General features: G+C 38.0%; 1 protein-coding gene across 2 annotated transcripts; it reads left to right on the top strand.

The window, feature by feature from the left end:
* The first annotated feature begins 2,524 nt into the window (after positions 1–2,524).
* anxa6 (annexin A6) lies at positions 2,525–16,278 on the top strand. 2 transcript variants are annotated; one of them, XM_077578007.1, is made up of 25 exons: positions 2,525–2,661; positions 3,348–3,403; positions 5,807–5,891; positions 5,975–6,069; positions 7,052–7,165; positions 7,241–7,331; positions 7,424–7,503; positions 7,615–7,671; positions 7,935–8,028; positions 9,136–9,231; positions 9,577–9,635; positions 9,717–9,839; positions 9,911–9,969; positions 10,138–10,216; positions 10,674–10,755; positions 10,844–10,938; positions 11,039–11,152; positions 12,225–12,315; positions 12,407–12,486; positions 13,023–13,076; positions 13,169–13,262; positions 13,330–13,425; positions 13,520–13,578; positions 14,658–14,780; positions 15,957–16,278. In XM_077578007.1, the coding sequence occupies exons 2-25, from the start codon at positions 3,401–3,403 to the stop codon at positions 16,014–16,016; spliced, it is 1,983 nt and encodes a 660-aa protein (XP_077434133.1). In that variant the 5' UTR covers positions 2,525–2,661; positions 3,348–3,400; the 3' UTR covers positions 16,017–16,278. The 2 variants fall into 2 exon arrangements, with proteins under 2 accessions (XP_077434133.1, XP_077434132.1); XM_077578006.1 differs by having other exon boundaries at positions 14,658–14,795.
* Positions 16,279–18,071: the final 1,793 nt, after the last annotated feature.

Below are 18,071 nucleotides of genomic sequence, written 5' to 3'. Positions count from 1 at the left end.
ATTTGGACGAAGGGAACAGGATTTTTTGCTGCGATATATACGAGAGTGGCCTGCGAGACCCTCCCACTCGATGGAATTACTCACAAAGTAGCCTTTCTTGCGCCCTTGTTTGGATCATAATGTGCTCATTATTGCAAAAACACAGCTGTGAATGGGAACCAAATATCCCAGTGAGGATCTCAAAAATGCTTTTGTGCTGAATTATATTGTTTTGTAAATTTTCCACATTTTAATTGTACTTACGCAATGCTCTCAAGGTCTGCAGACTGACTCGTTTTAAAATGAACACTTTGACTTAATTAATTGTTCATTGTTGGCCATGTACCAAGTTGCTGGTGTTTCTTTTTTTTTCATTTTATTCCTCAACGGACAATCATGATAAGTGCAATGCACAATCTAAGCACAAGAGTTCAGTATAAAGCCCCTAAATGGGCCACACTTTCAAGAAAGTGGGTCTGGACAGGCGTCCACAGTCAGCGATTCGGCTCCGGCGAAAACAGGACGGCTAACCAAATTCGTCTGTTTGCGTGACGTCGTTTTCGTGAGCAACGTCACTCTTCAAGTTTTTCCCGCAACAACGTCAAAGGTCATTCACTACTGTCTCTCTTCGGCTAGTAGCCCTGTTGATTTTTTTTTACTCCGTCTACGTAAAAAACAAACAAAGAAACAAACAAAGAAACAAACAAACAAACAAACAAACAAATAAATAAATAAATAAATAAATAAATAAATAGACTTCAGCGAGTCACTTTTCTGACGTCACGTCCGCTCTTCGCTCATTGGTTCATTCCACTGTCTGTTTGCTCAGTTTGCCCCGCCTGAGAAATGCGTCTGATAGGGCGATTGATTTCCAGGATATACTTGAGCATCCCCGACATTCATTAAAAATCTACAATTAGTGTTTTGAACAGGAGGGTTAATGGTAATTAAACATGATTTTCATTTCACGTTTAATCATAACAGACTGTGTTAAATCTGATTCAAAATGAGTATTATACTGTACACTGGTTCTCCTTTCCATTGGTGGTCCAAAAATAATTTTTATCATTTTAAATAATTCATTAAACAAAAACTGTCAACTGAAAATAATCAGATGTATGACAAAAATGCAATTTTAGGTATGGACAAAATACACACAAATGCTCTTAATATATTACATGTTTCAAAATACATTTTTAATACATATATAACGGTTCAGCTATCCTAACCCAACAACAAAGGGTTTGAGGCGAATAACAAAATAACCACATATTGTGATTTTTTCTCTCTCTCGCGTAAAAATTAAAATACAAGAACGGTGCAAAACTACTGAATAGCACACCAACATTAGATGCAAGAATTAATTTTGTGCATTTTTCACAAAAATCAACTTAAACTTATCTTGCATATCACATCAAATATTATTCCAGTAAATAAAAAACAAAAATTGGCCTCCTCAAGTTGTAGTAATAGTATAGAGCAATATAAGACCCAGCGTAAGCCCAGAGTGTGGCTGTGGCCGCGGCCCGCCAGTTGCCCATCCCTGTAGGCTACTATGGTAACCATAACATGAATTCACACTATCTGTAGGCTGTAAAACTCATAACATAAAAACACACATAAAAATACTCATCTTTACAATTAGCTAATCTTCTATATCTAGATTGCCAGTTGAAGCAGGACACTCGAAATCAAAGGAAGAAAAGCCCGATAGATTTAACATTTGTTTGACCTAAACTATGCCTTGACTGTGCATTGATGACTAAGATCAAAGCTACTGCTTGCATAAACTTTGAGGAAACAACAATTAGCAGTGCCTTGTCTTATGCCAACTTTCTGCATCATAAAAATATTTAAATACAAAATAAATTACTGGCATACAGGTATAAAGAAATATTAACTGTAAAATGAAAACACAACTAGTATAACAAAGTAAAACTACTGCCCCTATTTTTCTAATTGGCAAATTTACTGTTGAATTTATTTTATATTGAATTAGGTTTTTGTATTCATTTTGTTTTATGTTATTGTAACTACTGTATTTCTGTGTTGCCCTCGTGGAAAATAGATTTTTAATCAGATTTGTTTTAAATACCTGGTTAAATAAAAGAAATGAATACCATCCTTTGAAAATGAGGAGTGAAAGTGTTTGCACATCAATACTGCCACCCAGTGGCATTACATTGTATAGCAGTGTATGGAAAATGAAGTTGACTTGGAAAAAAAGAGAACAAAAGGTGAATACTCCACACAGAAGTGCAGATTCGAACTTACAATTATTGTAGTAAGATATATTTTACCCACTGATTTCACTGTTAAACGTTATTTAACGTAAATGTCAACTTATAACTGAAATTCAAAGTTTTGGTTCTAAAGTGCCATTTTGTCTTAGACGACTCTGAATGCGTCTAAACATCTTCTGAAGAGAAAAAAAAAGAATAAAATCAACTCGCTAAACAGGGCAGTTGTGCGTAAAAAAAAACTGCGTAAAGTTGTACGTAATGCGCGCGGGCATCAGATTCGCGTCTTCTTCGTGGCTTCCCCGCGGCCGCGCGCACGTACCGGGGAGGCCGTGCGTGCGAGCGCCGCAGTCTTGCGTCACACCAGAGGGAGGACACGTAACGGGCCGCAAAGAGAGGCAATCTGCACCATTTTCACCAGAAACTCCCTTCATTTCAAGAGGTAATCTTTTGTTTTATCCACTTTTTTAACGTGTGAACACATAACGAAACGTTTGTCTCGACCAAATTCTTTCAATTCATTCCCTGCACCCTGAAGCAGCCATAGGTGTTTTAAAAAAAAAAGGATTTGAAACATAATGAATCAACTATCATGCGATGTCGAGCGGATTCCGAAGTTTTAAAACTACTTTATTTGAGCATAAAGATTGGGGTACAGGGAAGGGCGTGGCTCTGCATGTACGGTAGAGACTCAGACCCTTAGACTGCATTCTATTGCTATTTTTGGAAAGACACACTCATGTCTTAAACAAACAGGGCTGCACATGAAAACGAACAGGGACCCCTGTCTCAACCACAGTTTATTTTGTCTGAATTTATTGGTTATAATCCACCAGTATTCACAAATAAACATTCATATGAACATTCATTTTTTGTGTTGCAGTATCTTATCGTTTTCAAGTGCCTGTATTTTAAATGAGATGTAAAAATAAATAAATGTGCTACATTAGACAGATGGAGTAATCCCTTTAGGGAACTTTGAGGGAACCCATTGAACTAACAACGAGCTTAGATTCCCTCGAAGGGGTTGTCCCTGTGCACATAGTGACTCCTGCATGTTACAGTTGTAGTAAAGTGGCATGGAATGACTCCTTTAACTGCACTGATGTCATTTGGTTTTCTTTGCAGGCCCCAAACTATTGACCCCTGCACTGTGCAGAAACACACGACCAAATTCAGAGATGGTAGGTGGACCTTTGTCTCTCATGTTAGGAATGAAGGTGGCAGTTGTTGTTTTTCTTGCCATATGCCACCATTGAGGTAGAATAAACGAATAAAGAATAAACCAATATTTATCAGAGGCAATCAAAGTAGAGCATTTTTCACACAGTTCATCACAGAGAGCCGTGTGTGTTACATTAACACTCTGACTATCTAGACTCCTCCATGTAAGGCCCACTTTGAGGATTTTATTAAATGTTGGCTGCTAGGGGCCTGTTTGGTGGCCTCCGTTGCTATGACAATGAAGCTGCCCAGCTGTCGAGGGGAGGGACGGTGTTGCTTGTGAATGTGCAGTGGAAATTTGGCTGACTGCCCTAAAACAGCATTGCTGCTGCATTGAACGCACAGTTTTCCCGCAGCCCACCATGACTTGGCATGTATCGTCCCAACTTGAGTGGCTCAAAATCAAGGCCACGAGGGACAACTTTGATTGGTCTAAAAGTTGGCTTGGGAATCAACGCTGACCTCTGTTCATTACATTTGAAAAAGAGGAAGCTGCTTTGTGTGTAATCGGACCCCTTGCCGCACGCCCACTGGACCACCCCTTCGTCCTTGCACCAGCCACAGTAAAGACCCACGCATACACACACATTCAAGTTCTCTCTGAACGGAGGGTCAGACAGCTGCAAGTGGCCAGCCGTTTTCATGGAGAAATGTTTCAGTTCTTGTCCAGTCACATATTACCGGTAGTTTTAGGTTGTTTAAATCTAGTGCAAAAGAGTAGACCACTACTTGTTTAGAATTTCATTGCCAGAATTCACAACTAATGTGTGTAATTATTAGTAAGCGTGTATAGTGGGTGTTTGCATTTTGTCAATAAAGCACTCAGCGTACAGTCAAACATTAATTTCAGGGTGGGCGTGAGGGATGAGAAACGGTGAACCCAAATGCAGGGAAGCAAGGCAGTGAGACAGGAATGAAGTGCAATATGAGGAATTTTAATGAAACATAGGGAGAAAGGTGAGCAGACAGTCATGACTGGATGCGAGTGGAATGGTCGCCATGACTGGACATGATGTCAGTAGACTGGTCGCCATGACCTGAGTAGACTGGACGCCATGACTGGACAGGACACGAGTAGACTGGTCGCCATGACGTGAGTAGACTGGTCGCCATGACGTGAGTAGACTGGTCACCATGACGTGAGTAGACTGGTCACCATGACTGGACAGGACATGAGTAGACTGGTCACCATGACCTGAGTAGACTGGACGCCATGACTGGACAGGACACGAGTAGACTGGTCACCATGACGTGAGTAGACTGGTCACCATGACGTGAGTAGACTGGTCACCATGACGTGAGTAGACTGGTCACCATGACTGGACAGGACATGAGTAGACTGGTCACCATGACCTGAGTAGACTGGACGCCATGACTGGACAGGACACGAGTAGACTGGTCACCATGACGTGAGTAGACTGGTCACCATGACATGAGTAGACTGGTCGCCATGACTGCACAGGATGCGAGTAGACTGGTCGCCATGACTGGACAGGACGCGAGTAGACTGGTCACCATGACCTGAGTAGACTGGACGCCATGACTGGACAGGACACGAGTAGACTGGTCATCATGACGTGAGTAGACTGGTCACCATGACGTGAGTAGACTGGTCGCCATGACGTGAGTAGACTGGTCGCCATGACTGCACAGGACGCAAGTAGACTGGTCGCCATGACTGGACAGGACGCGAGTAGACTGGTCGCCATGACTGGACAGGACGCAAGTAGAACAGTCGCCATGACGTGAGTAGACTGGTCACCATGACTGGACAGGACGTGAGTAAACTGGTCGCCATGACTGGACAGGACGCGAGTAGACTGGTCGCCATGATTGGAATGAGCGTGACGTGACAGGACCTGATTTGCCTTGACTTGCTGTGGAGTGACTTGACTTGGCTGGGGCTATGGCTTCTTGGCTGTGACGATGACGACTTGGTTAGCTGTGACGATGACGACTTGGTTAGCTGTGACGAGGACGGCTTGGTTAGGTGTGATGATGATGATGACTTGATTGGCTGTGGCGATGACTTGGCTGTGACAAAGGCTATTTGGCTGTGGTGAAGACAAGGGAAGAAACCAGGAACACAAGACAAAAAAACCACTAGAGACAAAAACAACAAGAACACCCATAACAAACAAAAACCCAACCCCCACAGAACCGAAACATGACAATTAATAAATAAAATTAATGGCATTGTTAAATTTTTAATAGTTTTATTTTAAATATTTATTAATCATGTATCTGTCTTTTTATTCCCATAATGACAGATAAATAATTAAATGTGCAACATGATAGTGTCATCTCATGAGAACAGTAGCCTACTGTGTTGTTCTTGAAATGAACCGTCTATTTGTTTTCAGGTGTTCAGAGGTACAATAACAGATGCTGCCGATTTTAACCCCGGCGCCGATGCGGAGGCGCTCTACAATGCAATGAAAGGCATGGGTGAGTGTCTGAAAAGGGCACGTGTGATAATATTCAGCATTTTTCACAGTCTGTGACTCACATGTGTATGACACGCTTTCCAGGAAGTGATAAAGAAGCCATCTTGGATCTGATCACCTCTCGCAGCAACGCTCAGAGACAGGAAATCATTTCAGCGTACAAGTGTAACTTTGGGAAGGTACATCATATCATTTATACACAACAAGATAGGAGGAATATGTGGACTTAAAATATGCAATAACCTATACAGGTGAACTTAAATTGACCTTCCCTAAAGTTTTTATTTCCGATGTTTCATCACTTTTTGCGCAACTTGCTTACTAGTAAGGAGCTGAATGGCAAAATTCACAACAGGTGTTTGATCTATGACCAACACTTCCTTGGTCAACTAGATTTGGCATTTAAAAAGTCCTCATCATTCTGCTCACATCTTGACATTATTTGGCAGCCATTTTACTTTTAGCCTAAGTTTTAGGCCTTTGAATAAAAAGTCCAGGTTTACTTGGCAAAAACTCAAAAACGTTTTAGTATAGTTTAAAAGAAAGTATTAGTATTTTAACAAATGAACATTATCATATGTTTGCACACAAGATACTACCTTGTTAAATAAATACAATGGCCTCAACTATCAAGGCACAAGGAGGCGCCACCCTGTGGCGCGGTGCCGCACTGCGGATTGTTACACAGGCAAAACAAACAAAAAATACTTTTTAATAGCTTATTAAGAGCAGCAGATCTAAAATGCCACATTTCCCTCCATGTTTCAGACAGTTATTCAAATATTAAATAGTATGATAATAATAATAATAATAATAATAATATAAAAATCCTGTCAGTATAAGCATAAGCTAATGAGTTGACATTAGCACAACAAAGCTAGCTACGTAACTGCTCATTTGTGCCAGGAGTTATGTGGAAAACTTTAAGTTTACGTTAACGTTTGTTTACAAGTCGGTTGTGTAGTAATGTTAAGTAATAAGATATGCTTAAAAATATTGAACAATTGCAATTTAAGGTTAATTTAAGTTCTCTAAAGGTTATACTGTATTTTGGGTTCATAGTGATTTTTCACTCACATGCTGAATATTGTATCCCAAAATTGTGAATAGTGTTTATGGTTTTCAGGATATCATGTCTAAGTGAGAACAGTTATTTTACAGGATCTTATCGAGGATTTGAAATATGAGCTGACAGGTAAATTTGAGCGTCTCATTGTGAGTCTGATGAGGACACCACCCTACCATGATGCCAAAGAAATAAAAGACGCACTCAAAGTAAGACACTTGGCCAACTCTTACGTCAAGGACGGGGCGTTGCATTTATTTTAAACTTGTCGACCCTCTCATAAGGGAGCTGGAACCAACGAGAAGAGCTTGATTGAAATTCTGGCATCAAGAAACAACAAACAAATACATGACATGGTTCACGCATACAAGGATGGTGAGAGCTTTTTTTTTTGTCCATTAATAACACACAGCATAAACCATGTCAAATGTGTGTAACTTGACCGTGATGTCTTCATGGGTTTCCAGCCTACGGTCGAAGCATGGAGGAGGATGTGATTGCCGACACTTCAGGCCACTTTAAGAAGATGCTGGTTGTTTTACTTCAGGTCAGATATCTGCTGGTTTGAGATCAAGTCGTTTAACTTTCCTATAAAGCAACCTGATGATCAGTAGTATAACTTTGTGTTTTCCTGGTGACTTTGTTGTCCTGGTTTCAGGGGACCAGAGACGAGTTTGGAGTTGTGAATGCAGATCTGGTGGAGCAAGATGCACAAGTGAGAATTTGTGCCACATTGTAAAAAAAAAACCCACACACATCATTATTCAGTGGACCCTAAAAATTCAAACCAAACGCCACAACAGTGGTACAGTTTTCATATCCATAGCCCAAAAAATTATCTGCTTTCAATTATGTTGACAGCAAAAATGATTTTACACTTGACCTTTTTAGCTTGGGAACATCTCCCTCGATTTATGACTTGATCGTAATGAAGTTTTGTGATCCCGCCTTCTCTTGTCCCACTCGTCCCAACAACAGGACCTTTATGCCGCCGGCGAAGAGAAGTGGGGGACAGACGAGGCCAAATTCATCATGATACTGGGAAACCGCAGCGTGACCCACCTCCGCATGGGTGAGTGCACGCCAAAGGGGAATTAACATGCACGTGTGGCATTTAGTCGTTTCTCGTGTGGCCCGCAGAAGCGTGATTGTGGCTAAAATGTGCATTTCTTTTACTTCACTCTGTAAGGGATGTCAAGAAGAGTCCTGAGTTCGTTCTTTCTTTTGTTCGTTCTTTCTTTTGTTCGTTCTTTCTTTTGTTTGTTCTTTCTTTTGTTCGTTCGTTCTTTCTTTCTTTCTCTTTGTTTGCTTGTTTCTTCCTTCTTTTATTTCTTCCTTTCTTTCTTCCTTCCTTCCTTTCTTTCTTCTTTCCTTTCTTTCTTCCTTCCTTCTTTCTTTCTTTCTTTGTTTCTTCCTTCCTTCCTTTCTTTTTCTTTCTTTTTTTCTTCCTTCCTTCCTTCCTTCCTTTCTTTCTTTCTTTCTCTTTGTTTGTTTCTTTCTTTCTTTCTTCCTTCCTTTCTTTCTTCCTTCTTTCCTTCCTTCATACTTCCTGTCTTTCTTTCTTTCTTCCTTCCTTTCTTAATTCTTTGCTTCTTTTTTCTTTCTTCCTTCCTTCCTTTCTTTCTTTCTTCCTTTCTTTCTTTCTTCATCCTTCCTTCCTTCTTTTCTTTCTTCCTTCCTTCCTTCCCTCCTTCCGTTCTTTCTTTCTTTCTTTCTTTCTTCGTCCTTCCTTCCTTCTTTTCTTTCTTTCTTCCTTCCTTTCTTAATTCTTTGCTTCTTTTTTCTTTCTTTCTTCCTTCTTTCCTTTCTTTCTTTCTTTCTTCCTTCCTTCCTCCCTTGCTTCCTTCCCTCCTTCCTTTCTTTCTTTCTTATACATTTCAAAAATTCCTCCACAATGCTATTTTTTCAAAACATTTGCTTGATGCTTGTACTTAATTAGCTGTTTCTATATTATACTCACTACTGCATATGTTTCAATATCACAGCTGTGACCTTTTCATTTCCCTCATGGAATGAATACAGTCAATTATCCATGTATGTTAATTTAGTTACTGTATATAATATACCTCAAAAATAGTGAAATGGCAGCTCGAGAGAATGTCAAATCGATGAAGAAACCGTGTCAATTTTGTCAAAACCTAACTTGCCGCCTTAATCTTGTACTTTTTTGTCTTTGTAGTTTTCGACGCGTACGAGAAGATAGCAGAGAAATCCATAGAGCAAAGCATCAAGAACGAGCTGTCTGGGGACTTTGAGAGACTGATGCTTGCTGTCGGTAAGGCATCCAACTTCAGCTATTTTTTTTTTCTTAAAGCAACTGATTTTTATTTTATTGTAATCTGCGACAGGCAAAACAACTATTGTTTGATTTTGTGAAGAAAATGTGTCCTGTTTTGTTTTTTCTATCTGTTGTTTTGACATTGTTTTCTTGTAACAGACCTCTGATGTATTAAATGCCCTTCTTGAAAATTCTGTAATTGTTTTTTGGTGAAAAGTAGTAGAAAAGTAACGCAAAAGTGAATCCCAACTCACCAATGGAAAATGTGTAACTAATTACTTAAAAAATGCAGCAGCTACCAATAGAATAGTATTAAGAACAATGTATCTTATTGTCTTGCAGTCCAGTGCATACGCAGTGTTCCCATGTTCTTTGCCAAACGCCTTTACAAGTCAATGAAGGTAAATAAATATCAGAGCATTCTAATTTACAAAATTTTTTACAACTATTGTCGCTACACAATAAACGAGCTTTGCTTCCAGGGTCTCGGTACAGATGACAACACATTGATAAGGATCATGATTTGTCGCTCTCAAATCGACATGCTGGATATCCGAGAGTGTTTCAGGCTCGGATATGAAAAGTCTCTTTACAACATGGTCAAGGTAATAGAAAAAAAAGAAAAAGAGCCCGTCTGTGGATGCGTACGTCATTGATATGTGCTTGCTGCGAACAGGACGACACGTCAGGAGATTACAAGAAAACTTTGTTGAATCTATGTGGAGGTGATGATGAGTAAGTAAACGGATCATGATAAATTACAGTTACAACCTGAAGGGGGCGATAAAGCACAACCATAACAGCATGATTTGAGCGCCATTTCTTTTCATTAGAGTGTCCAAGTCCATTTGAAAGTGGTTCACGTGAGGTTCCAGATTTGCTCAGTCTGCTGTGTTGTTGCAGTTTAGCTGGAGAATTCTTCCCTGAAGCAGCTCAGTTAGCCTACAAGATGTGGGAAATAAGTTCCATGACCAAAGTCAAGGTTTGGGCCCCCTTTACGAGACAGCAGTTGTCGTTGCATGGTTTGGCTTGGCTGTGATATGCTAGCCTTGCGTGAAGTCCTTATGGCAAGAAAAACTAATCATTTTAATGCATGCCTTGTGAAAAGGAATTGCAATAACATATTTTGCGCTAATGCTCTCTTGCTTCGCTTTGCCTTGGATATCAAATATCCAAAAGATTGGTTTGATGCTAACAAAATGGCTTTTCAGGCCTTCCATTTAATTGTTGGCTGTAGAATGGTCTCTAACCCACAACCAAGATAAAAATAAATAAATAAATAAATAGCAAAGCAGTTGCAGTATGTTAAATATACTCACCTAATAAATAGCATTTGTATGTGTGGTTGCCATTTTGTCAAGATAAAGAATTAACCCTTGTCCTGCAACCTCATGATGTGTTTGTTAAACCCAAATCTAATTTGTGCATTCTGCTACCAGCTGAGGCCAACAGTTGTCCACTCATCCAACTTTGACCCTGCTGCTGATGCACAAGCTCTAAGAAAAGCCATGAAAGGATTTGGTATGTAACCTTGTGTTAACAGTGGAAACATTTATAAAATATTTATATAGAATAATTAACATTACTGTAATGTCATTGTGTGCTACAGGAACAGATGAAGACGCAATTATTGACATAGTTGCACACAGAAGCAACGCACAGAGACAAGAGATCAGACAGACCTTCAAATCACTACTGGGGAGGGTGAGAGATGATTGCATAGGAACGAATGACATTGTTTTTTTTTTTGTTGTTTTTGCGATATAAACTGTTTGAAAAAAAATTGTGTGTGAACTGGTTGCAGGATCTAATGAAGGACCTCAAGTCTGAACTGTCAAAGAACTTGGAGAGACTGATCATTAGTCTCATGTTAACCCCAGCTGAGTTTGATGCCAAAATGATGAGGAAAGCCATAGAGGTAATGTCTACATTTAAATGTATTTGCTTAAATTGTGGATTAATTCAGCTCAATCAGTTAGCATTGCACCATATGCAGAGCATAGAAAAGAGGTTGGGAACATTGTATATAATATACACATATAGTATAGCAGATATATAGTATAGTCAAATAAATTAATACACAATTGTGAACTAAATGGCAGTGTTTGTTTACCTTAAATGGTAATCGCTAGCTCGTTAATGCTAATCGCGATTGCTAACCGTTTGGCATAGGCTAATTTTGTTGGTATTTAATAATGCTCATGCACAGAAGATAATAAATAATTAGTAGTTATATCCACTTAACTCAGGTAGATGTGATGTATGTGTGAACTAAATGTTTACACTAACTGTTTGTTTACCTTGAAAATGGTCATCACTAGCGTGCTAATGCTAATCGCGATTACCGTTTAGCATAGGCTAATTTTGTTGGCGTTTAATAATGCATATGTATATAAGATAATAATTAATGTGTAGTTATATCCACTCAATTCAACTCACGTTTTATCTTAGTGGACCAAAATAAATAAGTGTTTTTTTGTTTTTTTTTTAGTTTATGATTTTTTTGGTGGGGATCAGCGTGGTTTGGAGGCGGGTGATTATTCGATGGCATAATCGATAGGATAATCAAGTTTAAACAAGATATGATAGTGACAACCCTTTACAGTAATTTCATAAAGCAAATATTAGAATGTAGGTTGTAAATGCCCGTTCAGTGCATTTGATAGTGTTTAGAACATCAGAGAAGGTCAGTACAAAACATATGAATCTTTCAGGTCTTGGAAAGTACCGTACAAACACACTAGGGGGCAGCATAACTCAGAAACTGGTTTGATCCCTGCATCACCTCAGTTTTGCCAAAATATGTCATTACTAAGGAAATAGCCCCACACAACTAGACTGTATGGAATTTCCTGTCACAGTTGTGACCTAGTGACTTGACAACACTTTTTGGCTGTGTATTTCATTGCACAACAACTCAGACTGCCTTAACGCTGTCATACCTGACAAGACACATTGTCCATTGTGAGTGTGTCCGGGCTTTTCCACAGGGCGCTGGCACAGATGAACACGCGCTGATTGAGATCCTGGTCACCAGGAACAATGAGGAAATACAAGCCATGAACGTTGCCTATCAGGAAGGTGAGCTGTTTGTTGGCATTGTTGACGTACGTCTTTGTTTTGAGGTCATTTCAAATATTATATCCACTAAATTGTCACCTGAACTTCACAGCGTATAAGCAATCTTTAGAGGCAGCAATTCAATCTGACACGTCAGGTCACTTCTGCCGCATCCTGGTTTCTCTTGTGCAGGTAATATTTGAATTAATGTCTTCTAATGAGAGTCTGTTATTTATCATTTAGAGACTATTACAACACAATGGATGGAAACAACAATATTCTAATTTCCAATAAAGCTGAGTAATGATTATTTCAGCCATCTATTTTTATAGCCCTTGTCCTCTTTAGAGTCATGTTTGAGCTGGAGCTTGTCCTAGCTGAATTTTGGGCAAGAGGGCAGGTTACAAGATGGAATGATTGGCAGCCAATCACAGGGCACTTTAAACAACCTATTTAGAATATACAGATTTGAAGTAACGTAAAATGCATCGTTTTCAAACGTGTGTGTGTGTGTGGGGGGGGGGGGACATGCAAACTCCACACAGGAAGACCAGAGCCGAGATAGAAATGGTTATTCCCTTTTAAAAATGAGAAAAGATTTCATAATGTCAAAAAGCTCAAGAAAACCCACAACCTTGATAATATGCAAATTAGGGCTGTGAGAAGCCTCGGTAGATGTGGCAAATGTTGCAAAACATGACACCATTATTCATTTTCACCATGCTCAGGGTGCTAGAGAAGATGGCCCTGCAGATTTGGAAAGAGCAAATGCAGATGCTCAGGTGAATAAAAGTTTCATCCATAACGGATCTGAAAAGTAAAAAAAAAAAAAGTTGAATGTTGATTATTTGTATTTGTTGTTTCCGATCAACAGGAACTGGCTGATGCATGTAATGCTGATTCTGATGACAGGGTAATGAAGTTCATGAGTATTTTGTGCACCAGGAGCTTTGCTCACCTCAGGAAAGGTAAACTTCATCCGCCGTGTTAAAACCTGCAATGTAAGTTGATCGTTAACCTTGTTCCTCTTTTTAGTTTTCCAGGAGTTTGTCCGGTTCTCCAATAAGGACATCGAACAGATCATCAAGAAGGAAATGTCAGGAGATGTGAAAAATGCCTTTTATGCCATAGGTAATATAAGACTTTGAATTGAATGGCATCAAATAGTTATAGGAATACTCCCATTTAGAACTTTACCTCAACTTGCGCTCTTTTCCCATTGCAGTCCGCAGTGTGAAGAACCAGCCTTCTTATTTTGCTGACCGGTTGTACAAAGCCATGAAGGTATGCACAGTGCGTTCACTATGACAGGTCATCTACAAAAAGATGGTAAAATAAGTTTAGTTGGTGCATAATTTTAAAGTTTTGCTTTATGGACAAAAATAGGAGGTCACCTGGCCATTGTCACTATAGAAAGTGAATGGAAAATATAGAGAGAATGGGAGAGAATTCAACAATTATTGTCCTCAATTCCAAGTGCTTACTGAATATTGTTTAAAAAAAAACTGTAGAAAATGTATGGAAGCGTGTTGCATTCACTTAAAAAAAAAAGCTCTTGTTTGTGTGACAATTTTTTTTTCTTTGAGGAGCTTTGTTTTTTTGTGTATTTTTTATGTTCTTCTGAATATTTTTTTCTGTTTTGCTGCATATTTTTTTCTGTCATTTTAGAAAAAAGTATGCAGAAAAACAGCAGAAAAAATTGTCCGCCATTAGCAAGCCTGCAACAATTCATTTAGAGTTCAGAAGTAAAATAAATAAATAATATATATATATATATATATTATATAATTTTTTGTTGGTTTTTATTTATTTATTTATTTTTGCCATGTTTTTCTGAATATTTTTTTCAGTTTTTTTTTTGTAATTTTGCAAAATATTTTTTCATGACAGAAAAAAATATTCAGTAAAACAAAACAAAAAAAATCTAGAAAAACTGAAAAATAAAATCAAATAAAAAACACACAAAAGACAAGAAAATAGTCTGAAAAACTTTTTTTTTGTTTGTTTGTTTTTGGTTCCGTATTTTTAGTAATTTTGCAAAATATTTTTTCATGACAGAAAAAAATATTCAGTAAAACAAAACAAAAAAAAATCTAGAAAAACTGAAAATTAAAATCAAATAAAAAACACACAAAAGACAAGAAAATAGTCAGAAAAACATTTTTTTGTTGTTTTTGTTTTTGGTTCCGTATAAATGCGTATAAATGTGCCCGTCTTTTTTGTGTTGTGGGCAAATTTCAAATTTGTAAATATTTGCAAAAAAAAAAAAAATAAATAAATAAAAATAATGTTCATCAGTTTGAACATTAATATGTACGTAAATGATTATAAACAAAGTTGATATCTGTCGTGTTTGTGTTCAGGGTCTCGGTACAGACGACAGAGCGTTGATTCGCATCATGGTGTCCCGTAGCGAGGTCGACCTTTTCAACATTCGCAAAGAATTCAAAGAAACGCAGGACACCTCCCTGCATGAATTCATCAAGGTAGAGACGATGATCGTAAGTCTGAGTCGATGTCCACTAACACTCTTCTCCTGCTTTTTTTTTTTTCTTCTCTTTTTGTCCTCGTCTTTTTTGTTCTGTTGCATCATGCGAGAGTGTGTCGCACGGTCGTCTTCTGCTAAGGCGTTGGAACCGCGGTAACCTATAGCTTCCTTGCGGTGGACTGTGGGTCTGTGGCTTCTGCACAGCTGTTCAGGAATTTCCCTTGTTTGCTCAACTTCCTTTCTATATCTGTTGCATGATTGGCTGACAGCTCTACAGACAGGAAGTACCCAGGAACATATCTATAATAACTTCCACATGAAATGACGGTGACATTAATACAAATAAATAAGAACATGACCTCATCTTGGCTTTGCAAAAATATTTTCCAATTATGAAACTACCTTCCAGATTCTAGTATGAGTGTAGCAATAATGTTCCAGCACGGCCAGCAGTGGCCGTAAACGGCGCTGATGTGTAAAACCCGGAAGCCGGAAGTCCGTGGCATCTACCCCACACTTGTGCAACCACATTATTTCAATTAATCTTTAATTGCCATCTCTAAAATATTTTTTTTTCTATTCGATTTTACACATTATTTAAATGATCTGATTTTGGTGTCATTGATTTTGTATGACAAAAACCTTTTCATTTGCATTTGAACAGGGGTGTGCAGACTTTTTTTTTTATATCCACTGTACAAATCTTAATGCGTTATTGTAGGTTGTTCATTTTTGAAAAATAAAAATTAATTAATTAATTAATTAATTAAAAAACAGTGATAATATTATTAACCAAGTGGTTGAGGGCCATACTAAATACTATCAAAAATAAAAGAAATGTTGAATATTTGTTGGCAAACATTTGAAAGAATTTGGTACATTTAAAAAAAAAAAAAACATTTTTAAAATGCTGTAAAAAATGCTTAATAAAATTTTATTAGTTTATTTATTTATTTAATCTTTTTTTTTTATTATATGTGTGTTGGATCACCACAAACAATGCACAGTTCCCTTTTTAATGTTTATAACAACTTACTTGACTGTCGCTTTGGTGTGTCTACTGAGTGTTCTCCTTCATTCTGCATGCAATGGCTTGTTTTGTACCTGTGTTTGAGTACTCATGATAAAGCTGAATATTGTTCACGTATTTTAATATTTGTCTTTGTGTGCTCAGGGTGACACTTCAGGAGATTATCGCAAAACCTTGTTGGTGCTGTGCGGAGGGGAGGATTAAAGATGGCACATCCATAACCCCCTTTTCACACGCCACTGTGAAAATGTGGTGGCCAATATCTATTGTCAGCACATTAAACTGCTCCTAATCGTTCGCCAAACCCATCCAGATGTGTTTTTTTTTTTCTTTTTTTTTTCATAGAGCCAAGCTTTTTGAAGGCACACCGGTGCTTCCAAAAACACATTAAATTCATTCACTGTGATTTGACATAACTACTCAACCTAAAATAAAAAAATCCTTATTATCTGGTGTTTAACGCAAAGTTGAATGTTTGTTTTCCATTTTTTTACCACATTATGTGACAAGGAGTAGCACTCTGATTTGCATGTTAGATGATTTGTACAATGTAATGAGCAGAACAGGAACAATTTTTACCGGGAGGAAACTCCCTCAAAGTCAATACCTCTTTATAGTTCGCTATGTGCTGCCAAATATTTTTGAAAGAAGGAATGTGCATCAACAGAAAGGATGAAGAAAGAAGTGCAGAAAACCAAACTTTTTAACAAAATCACACATCAAAATTGAACAAAAGTAGTATTAATAAAGACCTTTTATAATCAGTCACTGAGATCACTGAATGGAGTTAACAAGCCGAGACGTGCAACTAGCTGCAGCATTTTTTTTTTTATTGTTTTTGCCTTGGATTTTGGCTTTCTGTGGGGGATTTCCTGGCGACATCTTTTTTTTTTCTTCTTTTCCTCTTTTTAACACAAAGAAAAGCTGCAGCAGCTGCACTCGCACATGCGCTATGTATACGGTATATGAACTCCAACGGAGAATGCGTAGCTCTAGCGTCAGCCTTGTTTTGGCCTTCAAGAGTGTCAAAAGATCATCCCGGATAACTACTAAGCAAGCGAGCTAATTATTCGTTTTAGTGGCCTCCTCTAGTCTTAAGGCCTCAAACGCTGATTAAAATCAAATATGTTTATTTTCAATATGTGATGAGTCACTGCCCGAAGGAAGAACACAAAGTTGGACGCACACCAGGTTGTGTTCACACTGAGCCTACAGTGTGAGGCCGTTTTGCTTTGGTTGTGGGAATTCCCCAAGTCTCACAGTGAAATTGCTTCCCCCCTTCGCACCAGTTTCCTTAAAAAGTGCATGACTCTCAGACACAAGCCAAATGAGTGGGTGAGTTGTTGTTTATTAGTTTTCAAATCAACTTTGTTTCTAAATGTGTGTTATGTTTTGTTGATTTGGGTTGTCTTTTAAATGGTTTTAGACGGCAAGACATTTTTTTTTCTTTGACATAACATACGCTAGTACAGTCTGTATTTTATATCACTCCCTTTAAATATGCTGCAGTACAAAGGATGGAATTTGTTATTCCGCTCAAGAAGATGCAGTTAACAAAAGACGAGAAGTTTATGTTTAATGGCTGTCAGCTGCTGCTTTCTGCTGTTAGGAAATGCAAAGGAAGAAAGAAAAAAAAAAGCGAATTGGCCTACTTGGGTTTATGGCCTTCCGTCTCTTTTAAAATGTAAATTATTTACTGCCTTGTTTACCCACTATTCACCAGTTTGACACATCATTTAAATCTTCATTTTGTTGACAGTGGCTCACAGTTTTGGGGGAACGTATTTTTTTGCAGACAAGTAATGTGGAGACTTCCTGTGTTTTCAATAAGATTTTATTTTTATTTTTTACCCACAGACTAACTTTCTTATGATTGTAATACAAAAAAAACCAAATAATAATAATAATAAAATGAATAAATTAGTGCTGTCAAAGTTAAAGCATTAACTAATTAATTAATCACAAAAAAATATCACATTAATCATGCATTATTGCAGATTAATCACAGATGATCCTTAGCTTGACAGCGAATGGTTTCGTTAAAGGTAGCACAGGTTGTGTAATAAACAGAACTGCATGCATTGAAGTAAAGCATTTGATAAATGTTTATGAATGACATTCTGAATATTTGTTCATGTCAAACTATCGGGGTCATTTTTTGGTCCGTTTTAAATTATGCAAGTAATTAATTGATTAGAAAAAGAGGAGGGTGGGAGCGTGCAGTGGGTCAAGAAATGTTGAAGACGTTCTTATAACAGT

This window comes from Vanacampus margaritifer, chromosome 10 (assembly GCF_051991255.1).
Source record: "Vanacampus margaritifer isolate UIUO_Vmar chromosome 10, RoL_Vmar_1.0, whole genome shotgun sequence".
NCBI classification, from domain to species: domain Eukaryota; kingdom Metazoa; phylum Chordata; class Actinopteri; order Syngnathiformes; family Syngnathidae; genus Vanacampus; species Vanacampus margaritifer.
The sequence above is the reverse complement of the archived record's forward strand: the minus strand, read 5'-3'. Positions and strand labels throughout refer to the sequence as shown.

Bases quoted from the DNA above. Each gene is read 5' to 3' on its own strand.
- anxa6 (XM_077578006.1), top strand. The intron at 6,070-7,051 runs GTACATCATATC...GTTATTTTACAG, and splicing joins ACAAGTGTAACTTTGGGAAG to GATCTTATCGAGGATTTGAA. The intron at 9,840-9,910 runs GTAATAGAAAAA...TGCTGCGAACAG, and splicing joins CTCTTTACAACATGGTCAAG to GACGACACGTCAGGAGATTA.